The sequence below is a fragment of the Solanum lycopersicum genome, chromosome 11 (genome assembly GCF_036512215.1).
Source record: "Solanum lycopersicum chromosome 11, SLM_r2.1".
In the NCBI taxonomy this organism is placed as follows: domain Eukaryota; kingdom Viridiplantae; phylum Streptophyta; class Magnoliopsida; order Solanales; family Solanaceae; genus Solanum; species Solanum lycopersicum.
Genome location: NC_090810.1, coordinates 57986571 through 58004187, shown reverse-complemented (window position 1 = coordinate 58004187; position 17617 = coordinate 57986571). Strand labels below are relative to the sequence as shown.

The 17617-nt window shown below is 32.8% G+C and overlaps 2 protein-coding genes across 4 annotated transcripts; one reads left to right on the top strand and one right to left on the bottom strand.

Annotated features, from left to right (window-relative positions):
* The first annotated feature begins 491 nt into the window (after window positions 1-491).
* On the top strand, window positions 492-7333 carry LOC101245324 (GABA transporter 1). The gene is made up of 7 exons (XM_004250960.5): window positions 492-789; window positions 2101-2331; window positions 3618-3715; window positions 4845-5031; window positions 5136-5266; window positions 5799-6032; window positions 6805-7333. Exons 1-7 carry the CDS (start codon window positions 687-689, stop codon window positions 7183-7185), a joined length of 1365 nt encoding a protein of 454 aa, XP_004251008.1. The 5' UTR covers window positions 492-686; the 3' UTR covers window positions 7186-7333.
* LOC101267090 (DNA repair protein RAD5A) lies at window positions 7216-17165 on the bottom strand. Of its 3 annotated transcripts, none has more exons than XR_003244245.2 (20): window positions 16341-17165; window positions 14969-15102; window positions 14725-14860; window positions 14476-14529; window positions 14161-14310; window positions 13932-14083; window positions 13778-13862; window positions 13408-13680; window positions 13096-13242; window positions 12815-12970; window positions 11772-11839; window positions 11136-11258; window positions 10923-11022; window positions 10709-10821; window positions 9225-9497; window positions 8911-9133; window positions 8448-8541; window positions 8294-8365; window positions 8040-8138; window positions 7216-7864 (listed from the first exon to the last, which is right to left on the bottom strand). XR_003244245.2 is itself a non-coding variant. In XM_010315020.4 (20 exons), the coding sequence occupies exons 1-20, from the start codon at window positions 17001-17003 to the stop codon at window positions 7742-7744; spliced, it is 3216 nt and encodes a 1071-aa protein (XP_010313322.2). In that variant the 5' UTR covers window positions 17004-17165; the 3' UTR covers window positions 7216-7741. The 3 variants fall into 3 exon arrangements, 2 of the variants coding, with proteins under 2 accessions (XP_010313322.2, XP_010313324.2); XM_010315020.4 differs by having other exon boundaries at window positions 8933-9133; XM_010315022.4 differs by lacking the exons at window positions 7216-7864; window positions 8040-8138; window positions 8294-8365; window positions 8448-8541 and having other exon boundaries at window positions 9006-9133; window positions 9229-9497.
* Between the last annotated feature and the right edge of the window lie 452 nt (window positions 17166-17617).

Here is a 17617-nt window from a genome sequence, read left to right as displayed (position 1 = left end):
TATTCTTAATAAACTAATTTTTTTTTTGAAAAAAAAGTAAATAATATGATCATTAAGTTAAATAGGTGTATGAATCAAATTGATCTATTATTAAAAGAAAAACTATAATAACATGTCATGTCAATTAGAAAAGAGTGAGACTTTTGAAGCGTCAAATATATGTGGAGGAAAAAAACAATAATTATGTAATAATTTTAATCCTAAATAAAACATAAATAACATTTCAAATCATTTCTTTAAATTTGAACGATTATTTAAGAAATTGACTCAGTTAAAATATTCACACGTTGATTCAAAATTACTGTCATAAAAGCAGAAATTGCTCAATAACCATACGGAGAGAAAATAAAAAGCACTTAATATAAGGTAGTTGAGTTGTGTACTCATTAAACATGAAACCATCACTATAAGAAAAACAAAAAACACAAAATTAATCAACCACCATCCCTATATAAAAAAGTGCATATAATTGGAAACAAGTGGGGGTGGGGTGGGTGGGTAAATAGTTGTGTGTGTGTGTATATATATATATGTAAGTTCCCATATTGTCATAATTTGCTTCATCATCACTATCTTCCCCATATCATCTTCACTCCATTAAAGCTCAAGAATATTTATAAAAATAATAAGATAATATTTTTAAAAATATTATACAAATACAAATTATAAATATACAATCAAGAAAAATGGGAACAGAGTTTATTGATAATGATTCTTCATCCCATAATGAATATCATGATCATGAAAAAGAGCTTGACGCTGGTGCCCTCTTTGTTCTTAAATCCAAAGGTAATTATATTTCTTTATTCTATGTTCAATAATTACTTCATATTTATATTTCCTTTAATCGAAGTTATAATGGGATAAATATGATCTTTCGATGTTTGATCAGAAGTTTCATCTATTAATCTTAAAATAAAAATATTGAGTAAAATTCGGATATTTTTTTTTTTAGTCAATTACTTGTATTTATAATTGAAATTTTAAGCTAATGGTAAATGTAATTTCTAAAATTAAAAAAAGATTTGGTAAGAAGTGATTTTCATTTATAAAAGGTCTTTTACTCAAAGTGAATTCAGATTAATTTTAATACTCTACGAAATTCATAATGGACATGAAGTGAAACTAAAAAAGAGTTAACTCAATTTTCTTAAGATTTACTATGCATAGTTGGATATTTATTTTCAATTAATCTATTATGTGATTTAATAATTATATTATTTACGTAATTGTTTTTCGAATCTCATTATGAGAAGATGCTTTCAATTAATAGAGAATATCATACAAGTAAGAAGATTCTTTTAATAACACTATATATATTATTTTGGACTTTCATACTTTGGAAGTTGGTTTTTTTTTGGTCACTTAATTTGATTTCCATATTAGTATGTGTTGTAAGTTCAACAACTATTTATCATTAATTAATTAATTAATGTGTTGAAACTTTAACTAAATTTTAATGGTCATTAAAATAATTATATAAAAATGATTTTTTACTATTTATTTATTAGGCCAAACTTGTCATTTTATATGGACACATGCTAAGATATAATATCTCGTTGGGGCACACACTTACAACTGTTTATCATTTTATAATATATAGCTTAAATTAATTATATCATATTTTATTATTATATAATCTCACAAACCAACGATTTTAAATATCAAAATATACGATTCGTATTAGAGTTATAATTAAAAAAAGATAATTAATTATATGATTATTAAATAATAAGTAAAAATATAAAAAGTTTAACAACGAAGTCACGTTAAATCAATATAAAATCAGATTTTTTTTTTCTTTTAATTCTTTAGACTTGATTTTCTTTGTTAGGAAAAATTCAAAATATTATTAAATTTGCTGAAAAAACATCACCTACTTCCCACAGTGAAATTAATGTCTTATCAATTTAAATTATCAAATTTTCAGCCGAATTTTCTGTTTTCTTTTTGTCTTTTTATTAAAAATAAAAAAACAATAAAAAGTCAACCGTCATGTTTGACTAAATTTACCTTCAATGCTGATAAAGTCGTTGTTTTTGTTCAAAAAGTGTCAATTTACATTATATATATATATATATTTATTTTTTCATATTACAGGATCGTGGATGCATTGCGGCTACCACTTATCAACTTCTATTGTAGCTCCACCATTGTTGAGTCTTCCATTTGCTTTTGCTTCACTTGGATGGTGGGGTGGGATTTTATGTTTGGTGATTGGAGCTATTGTCACATTCTATTCATATAATCTCTTGTCCATGGTCCTTGAACACCATGCTCACCTAGGTCGTCGCCATCTTCGCTTCCGCGATATGGCTAACGACATTTTAGGTATGTACACAACGAGGTCTATACAGTTTTATGCTATTATCGCCATCTGAAAGTTAAATTATCAAAATATTATATATAGTACATGCATGTGGAATAATAATCCAAAAACAAGACATAGTAACCAACATATGTTTGCATGTTTCTTTGATATACATATATACTACCTTTGTCCCGTTTTATGTGACATTTTTAGTTTTGTCTGAATCAAATAGTTTAACTTTGATCGAATATTTGCATATGAAATTTTTAAATTTTTTAAAATGAAATTTATATATTTGTAAACTACGTAAAGGGTACTATAAGTCACAATAATTGATAATTTAAAATGTTAAAAAGATCTATGAAAAACTTACGATCAATAATAGACTAGTTTGAATCTCAAAATCCGAAAAATGTCATATAAAATAAGACAAAAAGAATATACAACTTAAAATCGATGAATTATAATAATAAATAAGAAAGGGGTTCATGTAGCTAGTGTGTCATGATAAAAACTTAATTCATTTTGATAGTAATTGGAAAAAAAAAAACATTTTGATAAGTAGGACTATTTTATCTGTATATATCAAGTTGTTAGAATAAATTATTATAATTGGTTATATGTATTTTTCACACCATATAATATAGGTACCAAAATTCATATAATCCAATATTGTAACCTTTTTCTTGGGTTACGTGCATCTTTTCTTTTTTTGCTTTGTATTTTTATATGAGTGGACATTTTCTTTTGAGTAGCCACCAAATTTGAAAAGTCATACTAAATAATTAATTTTCTTAAATTGAAACACAATTTAATATTAAAGTTTAACTTCTATAGTGACAAAGGTCAAAGAATTATAATGTTATTAAATCATGATTGAAGAAAAATAACTATTTATCAGTCTGTTGTATAATAAATAAAATTAGTAACTCAAAAAATAAAATAATTAGCTTGTTATAAAAGGTTAAAATATAATTACATTATGAAAATGAGGGGAAAAAAAGACAGTTTGATACACTAAATTTTTGTTATACATAAATATAGAAAAAATTAAATGATAACAGATTATTTTTATAGCTCGAACTCGTAAAAAAAAATCTTGTGTGATAGTATTTATATATAGCCTAAAGTCGAACTAATATTTTTGACCCACCTACTCCATTTAGCACAATTTTTTTTGTGTTGTCCATAAAAATATAATTTTCTTTTTCTTTGGGTCCATAATTGCCACTTGATTGTTAATACTTAAATTATTTATTTATTTATATAAAACAACAAAATCTAATTATATAATAAATTTTTACAGGACCAAGGTGGGGCAGATATTATGTTGGACCAATTCAATTTATGGTATGCTATGGTGCAGTAATAGGCTCCACTCTTCTAGGAGGACAATGTATGAAGGTGAGTTTCTTCAAATAAAATTTAGACCAAAGAGTTTAGGTTTGATTTTTGAGGTGGACATTTCGTAATTCGATTTGGTTTTGGCTTTTTTTATTTTATTTTTTTGGTTTTTGGTTTTTGTACAATGTGTATCGAATATCGAATTGAAATAATTCGATTCGGTTCAGTTTTTATTATTTCGGTTCGATTTTTATTATTTTAATTTTTTAATGAGCTTGCTCAGTTGGGCTTTTAAAAATTTACAAATTTTTTGTTTGATTTTTCAGCTTAACGGGCTAAAAATAGTTACATCAATAAGTATGTTTTACTTTTTTATTTTTTATTTTAAATTGTAATATTTATTATTTAACATTAATAATTAATATAATATAAATATATATTATAATAAAATATATTTCGGTAAACCGAAATACCGAATAACACAAAATTACATACCGAAAATCAAATCGAAATACCGAAAAATATAAAAATATATACCGAATACCGAACCAAAAACCGAAAAACCAAAATCAAAATACCTAAAAAATTCGGTTCGATACGGGTTTTCGGTTTTCCGGTGTTTATGTAGCCCTATTTGATTTTTTATTTTTTTTAAATATATATATATATATATATATTTTAACTTTGTCCAAAATTTTTGTTATGAAGTCTTAGGCCTAACTCACACCCCAAAAGCTAGCTCAAAGGAAGGAGGATTGCCCGAGCCTTATAAAGAGTCCATCCATCTCATTAATCACCGATGTGGGACTTTTGTCATTCTTTAACATAGATCCTCTATAAAATTTTGCATCGTAATATCGATCAAAATTAAAATATTTTTCAAACCCCTTTCAACTCAAAACTTCTTGATTTTGGTTATTTTTTAAAACATGGCCATTTGCTAGTGAGTGTTCGTTTTTACTTTTCAACTATTGTCATGCAGTTTAACGTATGAAATTTGAAGTCTATGTGGCTTCTTTTAAAGATATTGACAAAAAAATAGTCATGTATACGGTACTATAAAATATTTCTATTTATAAAATATTAAAACTTTTTATACTGTCAGTCAATGTATACGATTTAATACGAAAATAACTTACTTATAATATCTTTTCACTTTTTTTATATATTTTTATTTTTATTTTTGCAGGCAATTTACTTGCTATTAAATCCAAATGGAGCTATGAAGTTATATCAATTTGTAGTAATATTTGGTGGCTTAATGTTGATTTTAGCTCAAATGCCATCATTTCACTCACTAAGACATATCAACTTAATTTCACTTCTACTTTGTCTTGCTTATAGTGCTTGTGCCACTATTGGTTCCATTTACATAGGTATAAATTAATTTCTTTATCGTCAGATTTTTCTATAATAATTATTTTCGATGATAATAATAATAATTTATAATGACGACTTTTTGTTATATATTTTTTTCTAGGAAATTCATCTAAGGGACCTATTAAGGACTATTCAATAAGTAACGATAAGGAAACACGCATTTTTGGAGTTTTTAATGCAATAGCTATTATTGCCACCACATTTGGAAATGGAATTATTCCCGAAATTCAGGTTAGCTTGTGTTTTCACGTGAATTACTCTCGAAACCATGAATAATATGAATATTCATCGGTTAACTCAATCTATTTACCTGTGTTAGACATTGATGAACCAAATATTTTATCCGTTTTTATTTAAAAGTTTTTTTGACCCGATCGTATATAATCTGACTCGACCGTTTGTCACTCCTCGTTTATCTCTAACTATTTACAAATCTTGACGAGTTGTATGCATTTACAAATCTAAGTACAGAAAAATCACATACTTTTAAGGCAGAATTATAATCTATCCCTTAAAAGTTTATAATTACAGAAATTCCTCAAACTGATACATTAATCTGATGCGCGAGATACATTAATCATTAAGTAAGATACATTACATTCTATATATGATACACTAATATGATGTACACTTTATACATAATATACTAATATGATGTGCGAGATACACTAAACTGATAAGTAAACTAAAAAGTGAGATTTCTTGTAATTTTTCGTTATATTCTTATAGACGATATTTGACGATTTTAATATGATTATTACAGGCAACGATAGCTCCCCCTGTGAAAGGAAAAATGTTCAAAGGGCTTTGCATTTGTTATGCAGTGCTTTCAACAACTTTCTTCAGTGTGGCTATTTCTGGATATTGGGCCTTTGGTAACAAAGCTGAGGGCCTCATTTTAAGCAACTTTACACAAAATGGCCACAATTTAGTCCCAAAATCATTTATCTTCATAACCAACATCTTCACAATTCTTCAATTGTCTGCTGTTGCTGTGGTATGTGATACATTATATTGCTTTGTTATTGTCCACGTATCAGATGTCCAGTATTAAACGGGTTGAAATTTCACAAATAGCCACTCCTCCGTCTCTTGAATTGAAAAAATAGTCATTGTCGTGGAGTTTTAAATTTCACATGTGATTGTTTTTTCTAAGAGTTATATACATGTGAATTTGAAACTCTTAGTATGATGGCTATTTTTTAAATGCATGACTGAAAAGTAGCTAGGTCTCAACCCTTTGGTACGAAAGTAGGTCATAGTATCTCAATGAGTCATTTGATGAACTAACTATACTTACGATGTGAGCTATACAGAACAGTATTTCATTATCCTGAATGTGCGGGAATCTTACAAAACCCTACATTTAACCATGTATATAACGGGAAAATTTCACAAATAGCCACTTTTCTGTCTCTTGAATTGAAAAAATAGTCATTGTCGTGGAGTTTTAAGTTTCACAAATGAATGTTTGTCCAAGAGCTATACATATGAATGTTTGTTGAGCAAAAACATTATTCTCTATTTAAATGATCGTAGTCTATTTTTACCTCATGAACTAGCTTTTTAAAATTGAGTCAGATTCAAAATTCATTTTTTTTAACAAATGAAATTAATTTTTCAAAACAATCTACTACAATAGGTTATATTATACAAACTTGCATAAACTATTTACACTATCGACATATATAAGCTTATAATCCGTATGAATACATTATACATTCACTATACACTAGCAGTATTACGACTAACTGGTGTGTATTTTGCAGGTATACTTACAACCAACAAACGAAGTACTCGAAAGGACATTTGCAGATGCTAAGAGCAGTGAATTTTCAACTCGAAATGTGATTCCACGTCTAATATCTCGATCAATTTCAGTCATCATATCGACTACAATTGCAGCAATGCTTCCATTTTTCGGAGACATCAATGCAGTAATCGGAGCATTTGGTTTCTTGCCTCTTGATTTTGTGTTGCCTGTGATTTTCTTCAATTTGACATTCAAACCATCAAAGAAGAATCCAATTTATTGGCTTAACATGTCAATAGCAGTGTTTTTCTCAGTCTTAGGAGTCATAGCTGCAGTTGCTGCTGTTAGACAAATTAGTCTTGATGCTAAAACATATCAATTGTTCGCAAATGTTTGATGATTTTTATATATACTGAAACAACATACATTCAGTCCCCGTATAGAAATAGGGGTGGATCTATTATTTATAGGGAATTTATAATCATATTACACTTCAAAATTTAAGTTACAAATAATATGCATACAAGTTTTGTTGATTGGAAAAAGCTTATAGATTTACTATGACTCTCTGCAGCTTGCATAGCTACATTGACAAAATTATGATCATTACTTACAAATTTGTTTAAGCTATCAAAACTGGAACACTGATAGCAATGTTTAGAACAGTGAAGTAGAAATACACAAACCCCGAATGCCAGTTACATTCACGCTTCTGGAATCTGCTTCAGTGAAAAATTGGAACACTGATAGCAATGTAGCTGTAGCTTCCTCCGGAAATTAAATCAGTTGTAACCAATGGAACGATCACTTTTCAACACTCGAGATTCCTGAGGCCTCCAAAACAAGCCAGTGTTTCAGCAGAGCAGAATGAAATGATCTGATATGTTGTGTGTAATCTATATTCTGAGGAGCCAGAGGGAACATTTTTGGCATAATTAGTTGTTGTCTATTTTCTATGCAAAAAGCATCTTGAGTTCCTCGATTCTTGCAGTCCGAACTTCTTGGTCAGTCAAAGCACCAGAAATCATACGTTGCTTCCTAGCTTGGACTGCCTCCATTCTTTCCTCTACTGAACCCTGCCAGCAGAGAAATATGCATGCAAGGGTTCGATGACTTTACAAACATGGTTAAGAACTCAAGGTGTGCAGTAGAGCATATGATTTCAGGTAAAGCATTTACCAAAGAAGGTGATATTGTTACATGGTGATCCAATTAACTAGTCCTACTTAAGGAGAAAGGTGTTTAGCATACCTTCACAATGAATCGTTTGATCATTACTTGCTTAGTTTGTCCAATACGATGAACACGCATGACTGCTTGCTCCTCAACAGCTGGATTCCACCAAGGATCCTAGAGATAATAGGCAAAGATGAAAACAGTATATATTTGACGACAAAAGAATCGCAGAAAAATAGATGCATACAAACAGTAAACATCATGGGGCCATCAAAGTTCATTGTAAAGAAAGGACAGCACAACATCTAAAGCCACAAGGAGACAAGTACCATGACAAAAGCATTAGATGCAGCCGTCAGGTTTATCCCAACACCACCAGCCTTCAATGACATTAGCAACACCTATACAATATTCAAATTGATTAAGGCAACATAATTAATTAATACAAATATTATAACCAAAGAGGCAGCAACGATGACAAACCGATATGTCATCCTCTTCTGAGAACTTCTTTATTACTTTCTCACGTTGTTGTTGGTTTAACGTCCCATCAAGGCGAACAAATGGAATACTACTACTGCACAAGTATGGATGTAAACAAATAGATTAACTCAAAAATAAAGTGTGCAAATATGAAAAAGACTGTTACCAAAGGCAATTGACAAATCATTTGAACTTCAACTGTTTGACAGGAGTGTTTCAACTAATGGTCGGAAAAGAATCATATCGTAAATAAAGAAAATATCCAAGCATTTGCCAAACTGGAAATCTTTCTGAGTCTCTGTATCCTTATAAGCATGCATACCAAGACTACTATAATTAATTAGTTTGCCATAAATTGACAATACCATGATGTTCATGGAGTTCCTTATTAAAAATTTACCTCAAAAGACAAACAAGTTGCAAAATACAGTTCAAGAAAATTATAAGTTCTTCGGATTCTAACATGAATAGGAATGTGGTGGTACCGAGAAAGAGGAATCTGCAGTAGATCTAAGAAGGCAGTCCACTGACTAAAAACAATGCTTTTGGAGCCAACAGAATGAAGACGTTTTAATTCAGACAACAAGGCTGATACTTTTGATGACTCCACCCAATTCTTTTCAACATCAACCTGAAAGCGGTTGTCTGATGGTGCTGTTATAAGCTCCTGCCTACTGACAGTGTTTCTGCAGAAGTCGAATTTATATAATGTCAAAATATGCAGTTGATCTCATCTTATAGAATCATGTTGTTTAGTAATAACTTGCAGGAGAATACCTACAAACAGGACAGAGGCCTGAATTAGAACTTCGCCAGCTTGCCAAAAGACACTCTCGACATAACCTATGAGCACATGGAGTCAACACCGCATCTTCAAAAGCTTCAAGACAAATAGGGCATTCACCCTGTTCTCCATTCCGCAACTCTTCCACAACCTCTTGAATATAAGCATGTGAAGGGACATCCTTGCCTTCTCCAGTCTCCTTACCACCCTTGAGGAAACGTTTAGCAAGCTTATTTAGATCAGAGAATTCTTGAGTATCACCTCGACTGGTCAAAAATAAACCCCATCAGCAAATGTTACTTAATAGATTATATTTTGTAATTATCAGCTATCAGGTACTCCAGCTGAGTCCACAGTCTAGACACAGAAGCAAGCTACGTAAACAATCCAAAAGATCTGTAAAAACAATTACACCTGCCACTGTATTATAAGTCAAGGATGATGCCTAAACAAAAAAAGATGCTAACGGACTACTTGAAAGAAAAATAAATAAACAATCCGAAATAGCACTTACAAGAAAAACAATGATCACTTCCTAGAAAATCTAGAGTTGATAACATTTCTGGACACTGTATTTACTTCATAGAAGTATCTTGGATCAACAATTGCAATGATTTGAAAATTTCAACTTGTTTTTCTTTCAACAAAGAAGCAAAAAAGAAGTGCTTCCATTTTCACTCCAGTCAGAAGTTAGAATGGAAGCATGACTCACAAAACCAGAACAAACCGAGAAAGCAACAAAAGAAGAAACAGATAGAAGTCAGAAAGATCTTCCATTATCCAAAGCATCAGAACGTTATTATGTTCACAACTTCCTCTGTTCAAACTCAAAAATGATTCTTCAAGTAACGAATAAGCATGCAACTTACTTTTCTTAATTTCCATATGGAACAGATGGAACATGCGCTAATCCAATAGCTTGAAGTTCAGAAAAAATCATATAAATCAAACACTCCCTTTTCTATGTCCTATATCACCCTCCTATAGTCTGAAATGTTCCTTGACTAAGATATGCAACTTTGTACTAGTACTTCACTTTACATAGTTGCTTCAAAGCCACATGTAATATTCATAAATCATAACAAAAAGAAAATGATTCTGAACTCTATTCATTATCAAACCAAGAAGATAATTTTCAATTTATTTCCATTTTATTAGACTTCCTTAGCAAAAAGACTATTTGAATCCAAGTTTATAATGTGAATTAATCGGTCTAACTGAATTACAAAAATTGGTCAAGTTGACAATAATGAGAAATAGGAATGTCTATTAGGGACAGAGGGAGTAATGAGAATCACATACAATCAGAAAAAATTTGAACACAAAACCAAAGTTTGAACTCATCAACAGAGAATATACAAGTGCCTGTTGGAAAGTTACAAAACAGTTTTTCTGGAGCATAAGTTCATTTAGACAAGAAGAAACCACAGAATAACAAACTAAAAAAATAGATAAGCGCATAAATAGAAGTCCAAACCTCATGACAAGAAACGGATGGTCACAGCATTGACGAAGTCGCAAAAGCAACTCCAATATAGAAGCATAGTTGTGGAGAACCCGTCCTTGCTCAACAAACTGATCAAACTTCACCTAATATTGGAGATATAGAACTATTGTAAATGAAATAAAGGTGCAAAGGGTATCTAAGGATAAAATATTTCATGGACAGAGTGATCAATGTTGGTAAAAACCTTGGATCTTTTATACAAAGCATCATAGAAGTCGCGCTCTGCTTCTGTAAGTTCACAATATATCACTTGAATATCTGCTGGTGGTAGAACTAAAATTGGTCTGTGATGCAATAATACCAGCAGCAGAATAACATTTCAATAAACTTGAAAATAACCATTATTAACGAAGATAACAAAGATATAAGATTAGTGAACCCCCGGGATAATTCCAACCTTCCTTCCCTATCTGTACTAGACTTTGTTCTTCTCAACATAATCAGACTTAATATTGATTGAACCAACTTTAGCCCCCTCTCATCTCCCTCCTCAAAAGGTTTCTGAATAAGCTTGTTCCACCTAAATATGATCAAGCAGACAACAGGTTGAATGTCATTACAGTAACATGAGAAAATTCAATCAACTGTAAAATCACTCTCTCACAGAGAACTAAGCTTCATATTTCCCTAAATACAAGAAGGAACAGCACTTGTAGCAGCACCACAACCAAAATCTCCTCATACCCAAATGGTAAGGATCAAGACTAATGCCAGCAAGATTCATGAGGTTTTAGTTGAAGTCACATCAATGGGTAATTAATTCAAAACAGTGTCATCTTTAATAGTCATTTTCAAATCTTAATCTGATAACAAGACCATATGAATGAAAAATCAAGCTGCTGTAGATCATTTGACAGATGGGGGTAAACTTAGAAATAGCATCAGTCATCAACAATTCAACACCCACCTATGACATTTTAGAAACATAATTATATATTCATTCAAAGAATCAAGAGTACCCCACCATAGTGTCTGATAAACTTCATGAAAACAAACACATTTGAAGGTTATAAGCAAGGGATCCATATCTTACCATGCCCAGCTTCCCCATGGTTCGACTCTCAAAAATCTTAGTAGACTGTAAATGTCCTCCAGATTGTTCTGTCAGAGGAAAATTGCAAGTCCCGTAGCAAAATGAGTAAGGTGAATATCAGTATACCTTCTCTTGAAAAAGCATATGAGCACTGGTAAAAAACTATAAGACGGCAACAAATGCTATATTTAAGGAAATATCCAAAAATGTCTGAATCAAATTAAGGGGAAACTAGTATATAGCTAAGATTACCTGATCAGATTAGTGGTATCCTCAAGTGTACTAGTAATAATCAGCTGATGGACACCTAACTGAGCAAAAGGTATCTCAATTTCATGTATGGTGAAGCTTGCTAAAGAGTCTGATTACCTAAGACCATGTCCGACAAAACTGCTTAGTATTTCACTAGGTATCTAGCTATGGAGTCTTTGATAAGATAATTCTTTTAAACTATGATGTTATTTTAAAACTGCAGCATTAGTACCATAGAGATACAACAACAGGCTCAGGACCAGACAAGAAGGATCTATCTGAAAGAATATGACTGCATATTCGGTAAAAGAGGTGGATATCCGGACATCTGATAAAATGTAGAGTACTCGAGAACATCAGTTTTTCAGAAGATATATATTGTTTTCCCTCTGGAAAGTAGGGCAAGAAGAGCTGCATGAACTTGTATCTCAACTTACACAGAGAAAAACTAGCATCTACAATCAGTTCGGACAATTTAAGTTTGAACATCTGGTTCAGCTTTGAAACATAGAGGACAAATACTCAAGGTTCAAGGCATGCTTGAACTTACAAAGCCATTAAAATAAGATACATGATCAATCTAGCAATAAAAGAGATGGACCAAAGCCTTAATAATGTAGCATTTGTATGAATCTAACCAATAATCGAATCCAACAGCTTCTACCTTTCTGAGAAGAACTACGAAAATAGCAAAACAGTATGTTTTACTACGTAGGAAAAAGAAACTTTAATCTCCAAATAATGCTAATAATTTACCAATTAACAAATTTTACAGCTGTAACACTGGATACCTGGATAGGGGTACCAGTAAGACACCACCGACGGTCAGCAATAAGAGCAGCGGCAGCATTTGAGATTTGGCTTTTGGAGGATTTGATAGTATGTGCCTCATCAAGCACCACTCTAAACCATCTAATAGAGAGAAGGCCCCCACTGTCCTCAGCATTCTACATGAGTACAGAACATAAATGAAGACACAAGGACCTAGACCAAATTAGCACAAAGTAGTAACCATAGGCAAACAAGGTGAACGCATAAACTAAAACTACAGTTTGAAGAATAAAAAATATACCTCAGCAGAAAATTCGGAGGCCAATACCCCATATGTCGTTAGCACGACATCACTTCGAGCAAGCACTTTTGCATCCTTTGATCTTGTCTGCCCATAATAAACATAAACAGATAGAGCCCCAGGTTGTGCATGGGCTTCAATCTCTGCCTACAAGTGATGAATTCATCTTCAGATATCTATATGTAATATGTGAATCCCTTTTATTTTCTTTTGGTTTTGACAATTGTGTAGAGCTGAATATGCCCAATGCACCAGATTAGTTCCTAAAAACATAGTAATACTAATTTTCCAGTTGAAGTAGATGTGAAGTACCTTCCATTGACCTAGTAGTGTCATTGGACATATAATCAGATTGCCACCAGAGATAAGTTTCGGCTTGTGTTTCAGAAGCTTATCAAGACTAGAGACTTTTGCTGATTTCTTCACAAAAGTTGGAGAATGACCTAAGATATTACTAGCTTCTCCGTTTTCACTGGACAGCTGACTTGTCGATTGGCTTCCTGATGATCCACCTCTTTCAGAATGACTGAGGAGGAGAGATATAGTCATTATAGTCTTCCCTAGCCCCATGGAATCTGCCAAAATCTTCAGAATATTCTCAAGTCATTAGGTGGAAAGTGCATATATACTACCAACAAACAAACTATCCCAAAAAAGCAAGAGAAGCATAGCATCATCATACTCCTCCTCTAGCCATCTCAAGGGTACTCGGAAATTCAGTGGTTGCATCACCCGAAAATGCATTCAAGTAAACAACAAGCTCCCTCCTGAAATGAATATTTAGTGTACAGAATGTGAAATAAATGATAAAAGGATGTAAGCCAACATTCACATACTCGTCCTTCAGGCGGTAAGCATTCCAACATGGGTGCAGAGTTGTTGCTGCTTCATCCGTGTTTCTTCCCCTCTCCAGTTGCGTCATCCAATGAAGTGCCTGCTTCTGATAGGGTCGCAGTTCGCACTGGAGCGTACTTGGTGGTTCCATTTCCTAAAATATGATTGTGGATGTATTTAATAAACACAAAGAACTCCATAGGCAAATGAACAATGTTGAGTTGTCCATACCTGTAGCTTCGAGCTATCAGCTAAACCAACAATATAGTCAAGATCAGTATCAGAAATTGACTCATCATTGTCAACTTCATTTCCATCTGCAGATGAGGAGCTTTTGGATAAGTTTGCACGCAATATTGAGGCAGGACCTATGGAGCTGTCCTGTGGAGACAAATGAAGCATTAAAACTCAACATTTTAATCAATTGTAGGTTGCAGCTGATCTAAGAGAGTGCAACCCTAGAACAACATCTTGCTACTCTACTTTAATTGGATAAAGGGGAGCAAGAGGGAGAGAAAAACAAGTGGAAACTCTCTCTTGTCTTACCTGTTCGTTCAAAGGTCGCTTCCTTGTGTATAAATCAGCTGGAGTAAATTCTGCCTAATGACGATGAAAAAATAAATTATGAATTAATCTCACTCAATCATCCATGAGATGGATTCTTACAACTAGGCAGGATATGCTGATTCCAACTGATAAACAAGTTGTCATAAGAGGGTTATAATTCATAATAACTAAGATCAGAAAGCATCAACTATTTCCTAAAGCGTAAAGAACCAATGAAAAAATTATCACCTTCTTGAAAGGAGTAAGCCCAAGCAAATGGAACAAAGTGGGAAGGGGGTGAATAACTGTGTCATCTGCGGGATTGCTTCTAGCCTTTAGTGATGTCTGATGGCTTTTACGAAACATGGAACTGTTAATATGCACTCTGTATATAAGGAAAAGTTGATCAAAATCAACACCATCTGTATCGCGTCTCGTGAAACTGGATTCTTCACCTCAAATGCTAAACTACAATACAGTTAAAACAGAGTACCTGACAGACAAAAGAACAGAGTCCATAATCCCCAATATATTAGGGACTGATTTGCAACACCCTTCAATCCTAATCTTCTTATCCCTCACCAGCGGCAGAATGCATCGAGCCCATTCATTTGGAATACGCCCAATCTATCATTCCACAACAAACAACCACAAAAAATTAGGCTTATCAAACAGAATTCCATCAAGAAAGTTCAAGCACTCCCCTCTGTCACACCCATAAAAAACTAATTGTCAATAAATTCTTTCTTCCGACAAATTCACTCCATATTCAGAAGCAGGCGCACCCACAGACCCAAGCTCAAACAATATTTATGTAAGAGAACATATATTAAAATGATGTACCACTGCATTTAACTCTTCTTATTTCTTTTCAGATTTGGGTGTTCTTCGAACCAACTTGCTCGGATCTTAACTGGTCCACCAGGCAGCTTTTATCCAGCCCAAGATGTAATTCTACCCACTAAGGCTGGAATAGATGGTTTATAGCAAGTGTTGTAGCTTGGATTTGAACGTGGAATCTCAAGTTATCACTCACATGCCCCAATGAGTGGTGGATCCAGGATTTAGAAGCGGTACATTCTGGAATATATACTCCCTTTGTCCCAATTTGTTTGGTTGGTTGGGTTTGACTTAGCACGGAGTTCAAGAAAGTAAAGAAAAAATTTTAATCTTATGGTCTTACATTAAAGATACGTAGAATCCTGATAAAAAAAAGTTAAAGATTTGTAGAATGTAGCAAAATGTCCTTTAATCTTATAGTCATAAACATGTCATGTGGAAAGTTAGAATTAAGGAGTTATCGATAAAAGAAAGAGACATTCTTTTTTAAACGGATTAATAAGGAAAGTAAGACAAACAAATTGAAATGGAGGGAGTAACTTTTTTTGGTATAGCCGTCCGGTATCTGGTACCTACTGGCCTTACTAATCCAAATTAACCATTCATGGTACCTATTGGACTGACTCTCGGATTCCCCATTCCCCAAGCTCCAACACGAGACATACGGTTAAGGGTAGAGGATCAACATTCATCTCATCATATTTTTTTGTGGTTCCAATATATATCTCTAACTATATATATGCTCATTCATACATATAAAAAGGTTAGAAGCCTAAAGTTGTGGTCTTTGCTGAGCTACAGAAGCTTTCTACATCCCCACCAGCCTCAACCACTAGACCATACTCTCCAAGACACAGCCATTGTCCTAGCTCCACGTTGATTTTGAATGCAACTTGACTACTGTAAAACCTTGGCAGCTTCCTTCTCCCATTTTCTTTATATGTTCAATTGTCTAGCGGAATTCCATCAAATACAACAAAAAGAGATAGATTTAAGGGGAAGGAACATAAAGAAGAAACCAATACCTCTCCACAAGCCTTTGTAGAAAACCTTACAATTTCAGAACACGCAGCTGCTTGACGCCCTCGTCCACCTCCAAACTTCCCAGGTGAAGGTGAACTCAATTTCTTCTCCACTGGGAACGTAAAATCAACTTCATCACCAGGCTTCACAATCCTCCCTTTACAGGTTGACATACCAGCAACCTCACCACACCCCACATACCACCATTCACTCCCCATTTGACACCCAGCTCTCTTACCCACCAAATCATTACTCCCACATTCACTACCCATATCACGTCCAGCCCTCTTACCCACCAACCCATTATCCCCAAATTCCCTTTCAGAATCCAATCCTTCATTCAAAGAAACTGTACTAATCTCATCTTCTTTGATCTTACCACTATTACTACTAACATTCCCAGCTTCCGAATTCAAATGGGTACTAATCTCAGCTTCCTTAATCTTACCACTATTACTACTAACATTCCCAGCTTCCGAATTCAAATGGGTATTGCGAATTTCAATTTTCTTAAAACTCGGGGTGTCGAAAATGATGTTTATTGCAGCTGTAGGATCGTTTTTCGCCATGTGAAGTGATCTAATTATGTCCATCTCTGTATATTCATCGCCAACAATTGAACGCACCATTGAAACAAGCTCCTCCGTGACTTTGATCCCCGCCATTACACTGAATTCTCACAGACAAAAAAAAACTCCTATAATTACAGTGAATTCCCAAAATCCCCAATTGAATTTTTGAATTTTTGAATTTGTTGAAGAAAATAGTGAAAATTTGAAAAACCCTAAACGGGTTTAGAAATGGCGGGTATGAAAATAGATATGCATGCGGTATATTACAAGTTCCCGCCTACAAAAGTCGTTCCGCGTTCGGTTTTTCAATTCGATTTTATCACAATTATTTTATTTTTAATTTTTTGTTTTGAAAAAGTGTATATTATATTTCAAACCAAACTAATTTGGTTTGATTCGATTTCTTTATTTCGGTTCAATTTAATTGGTGTTTTTAGATTGATTTTTGGTACAATAAAAACTAAAACAAGGACAAAGTTAAAATATAAGATAATTAAAAATTTAAAACTTTGTTAAGGAATAATGTGTCTCTCTATGGAACGAAACGAAAAAATTTATTATGAATGAGGCACAACTTACGCTAGTTGTAATGAGGAAGTATTTTATTATTATTATTATATTTAAATTCGTGGAGTCTACACATTGTTTTTCTTCTTTGCCTCCTATTTCTCTTTCTTGTTGTTCTCTTTCCTTTTTTTTCTCTCTTT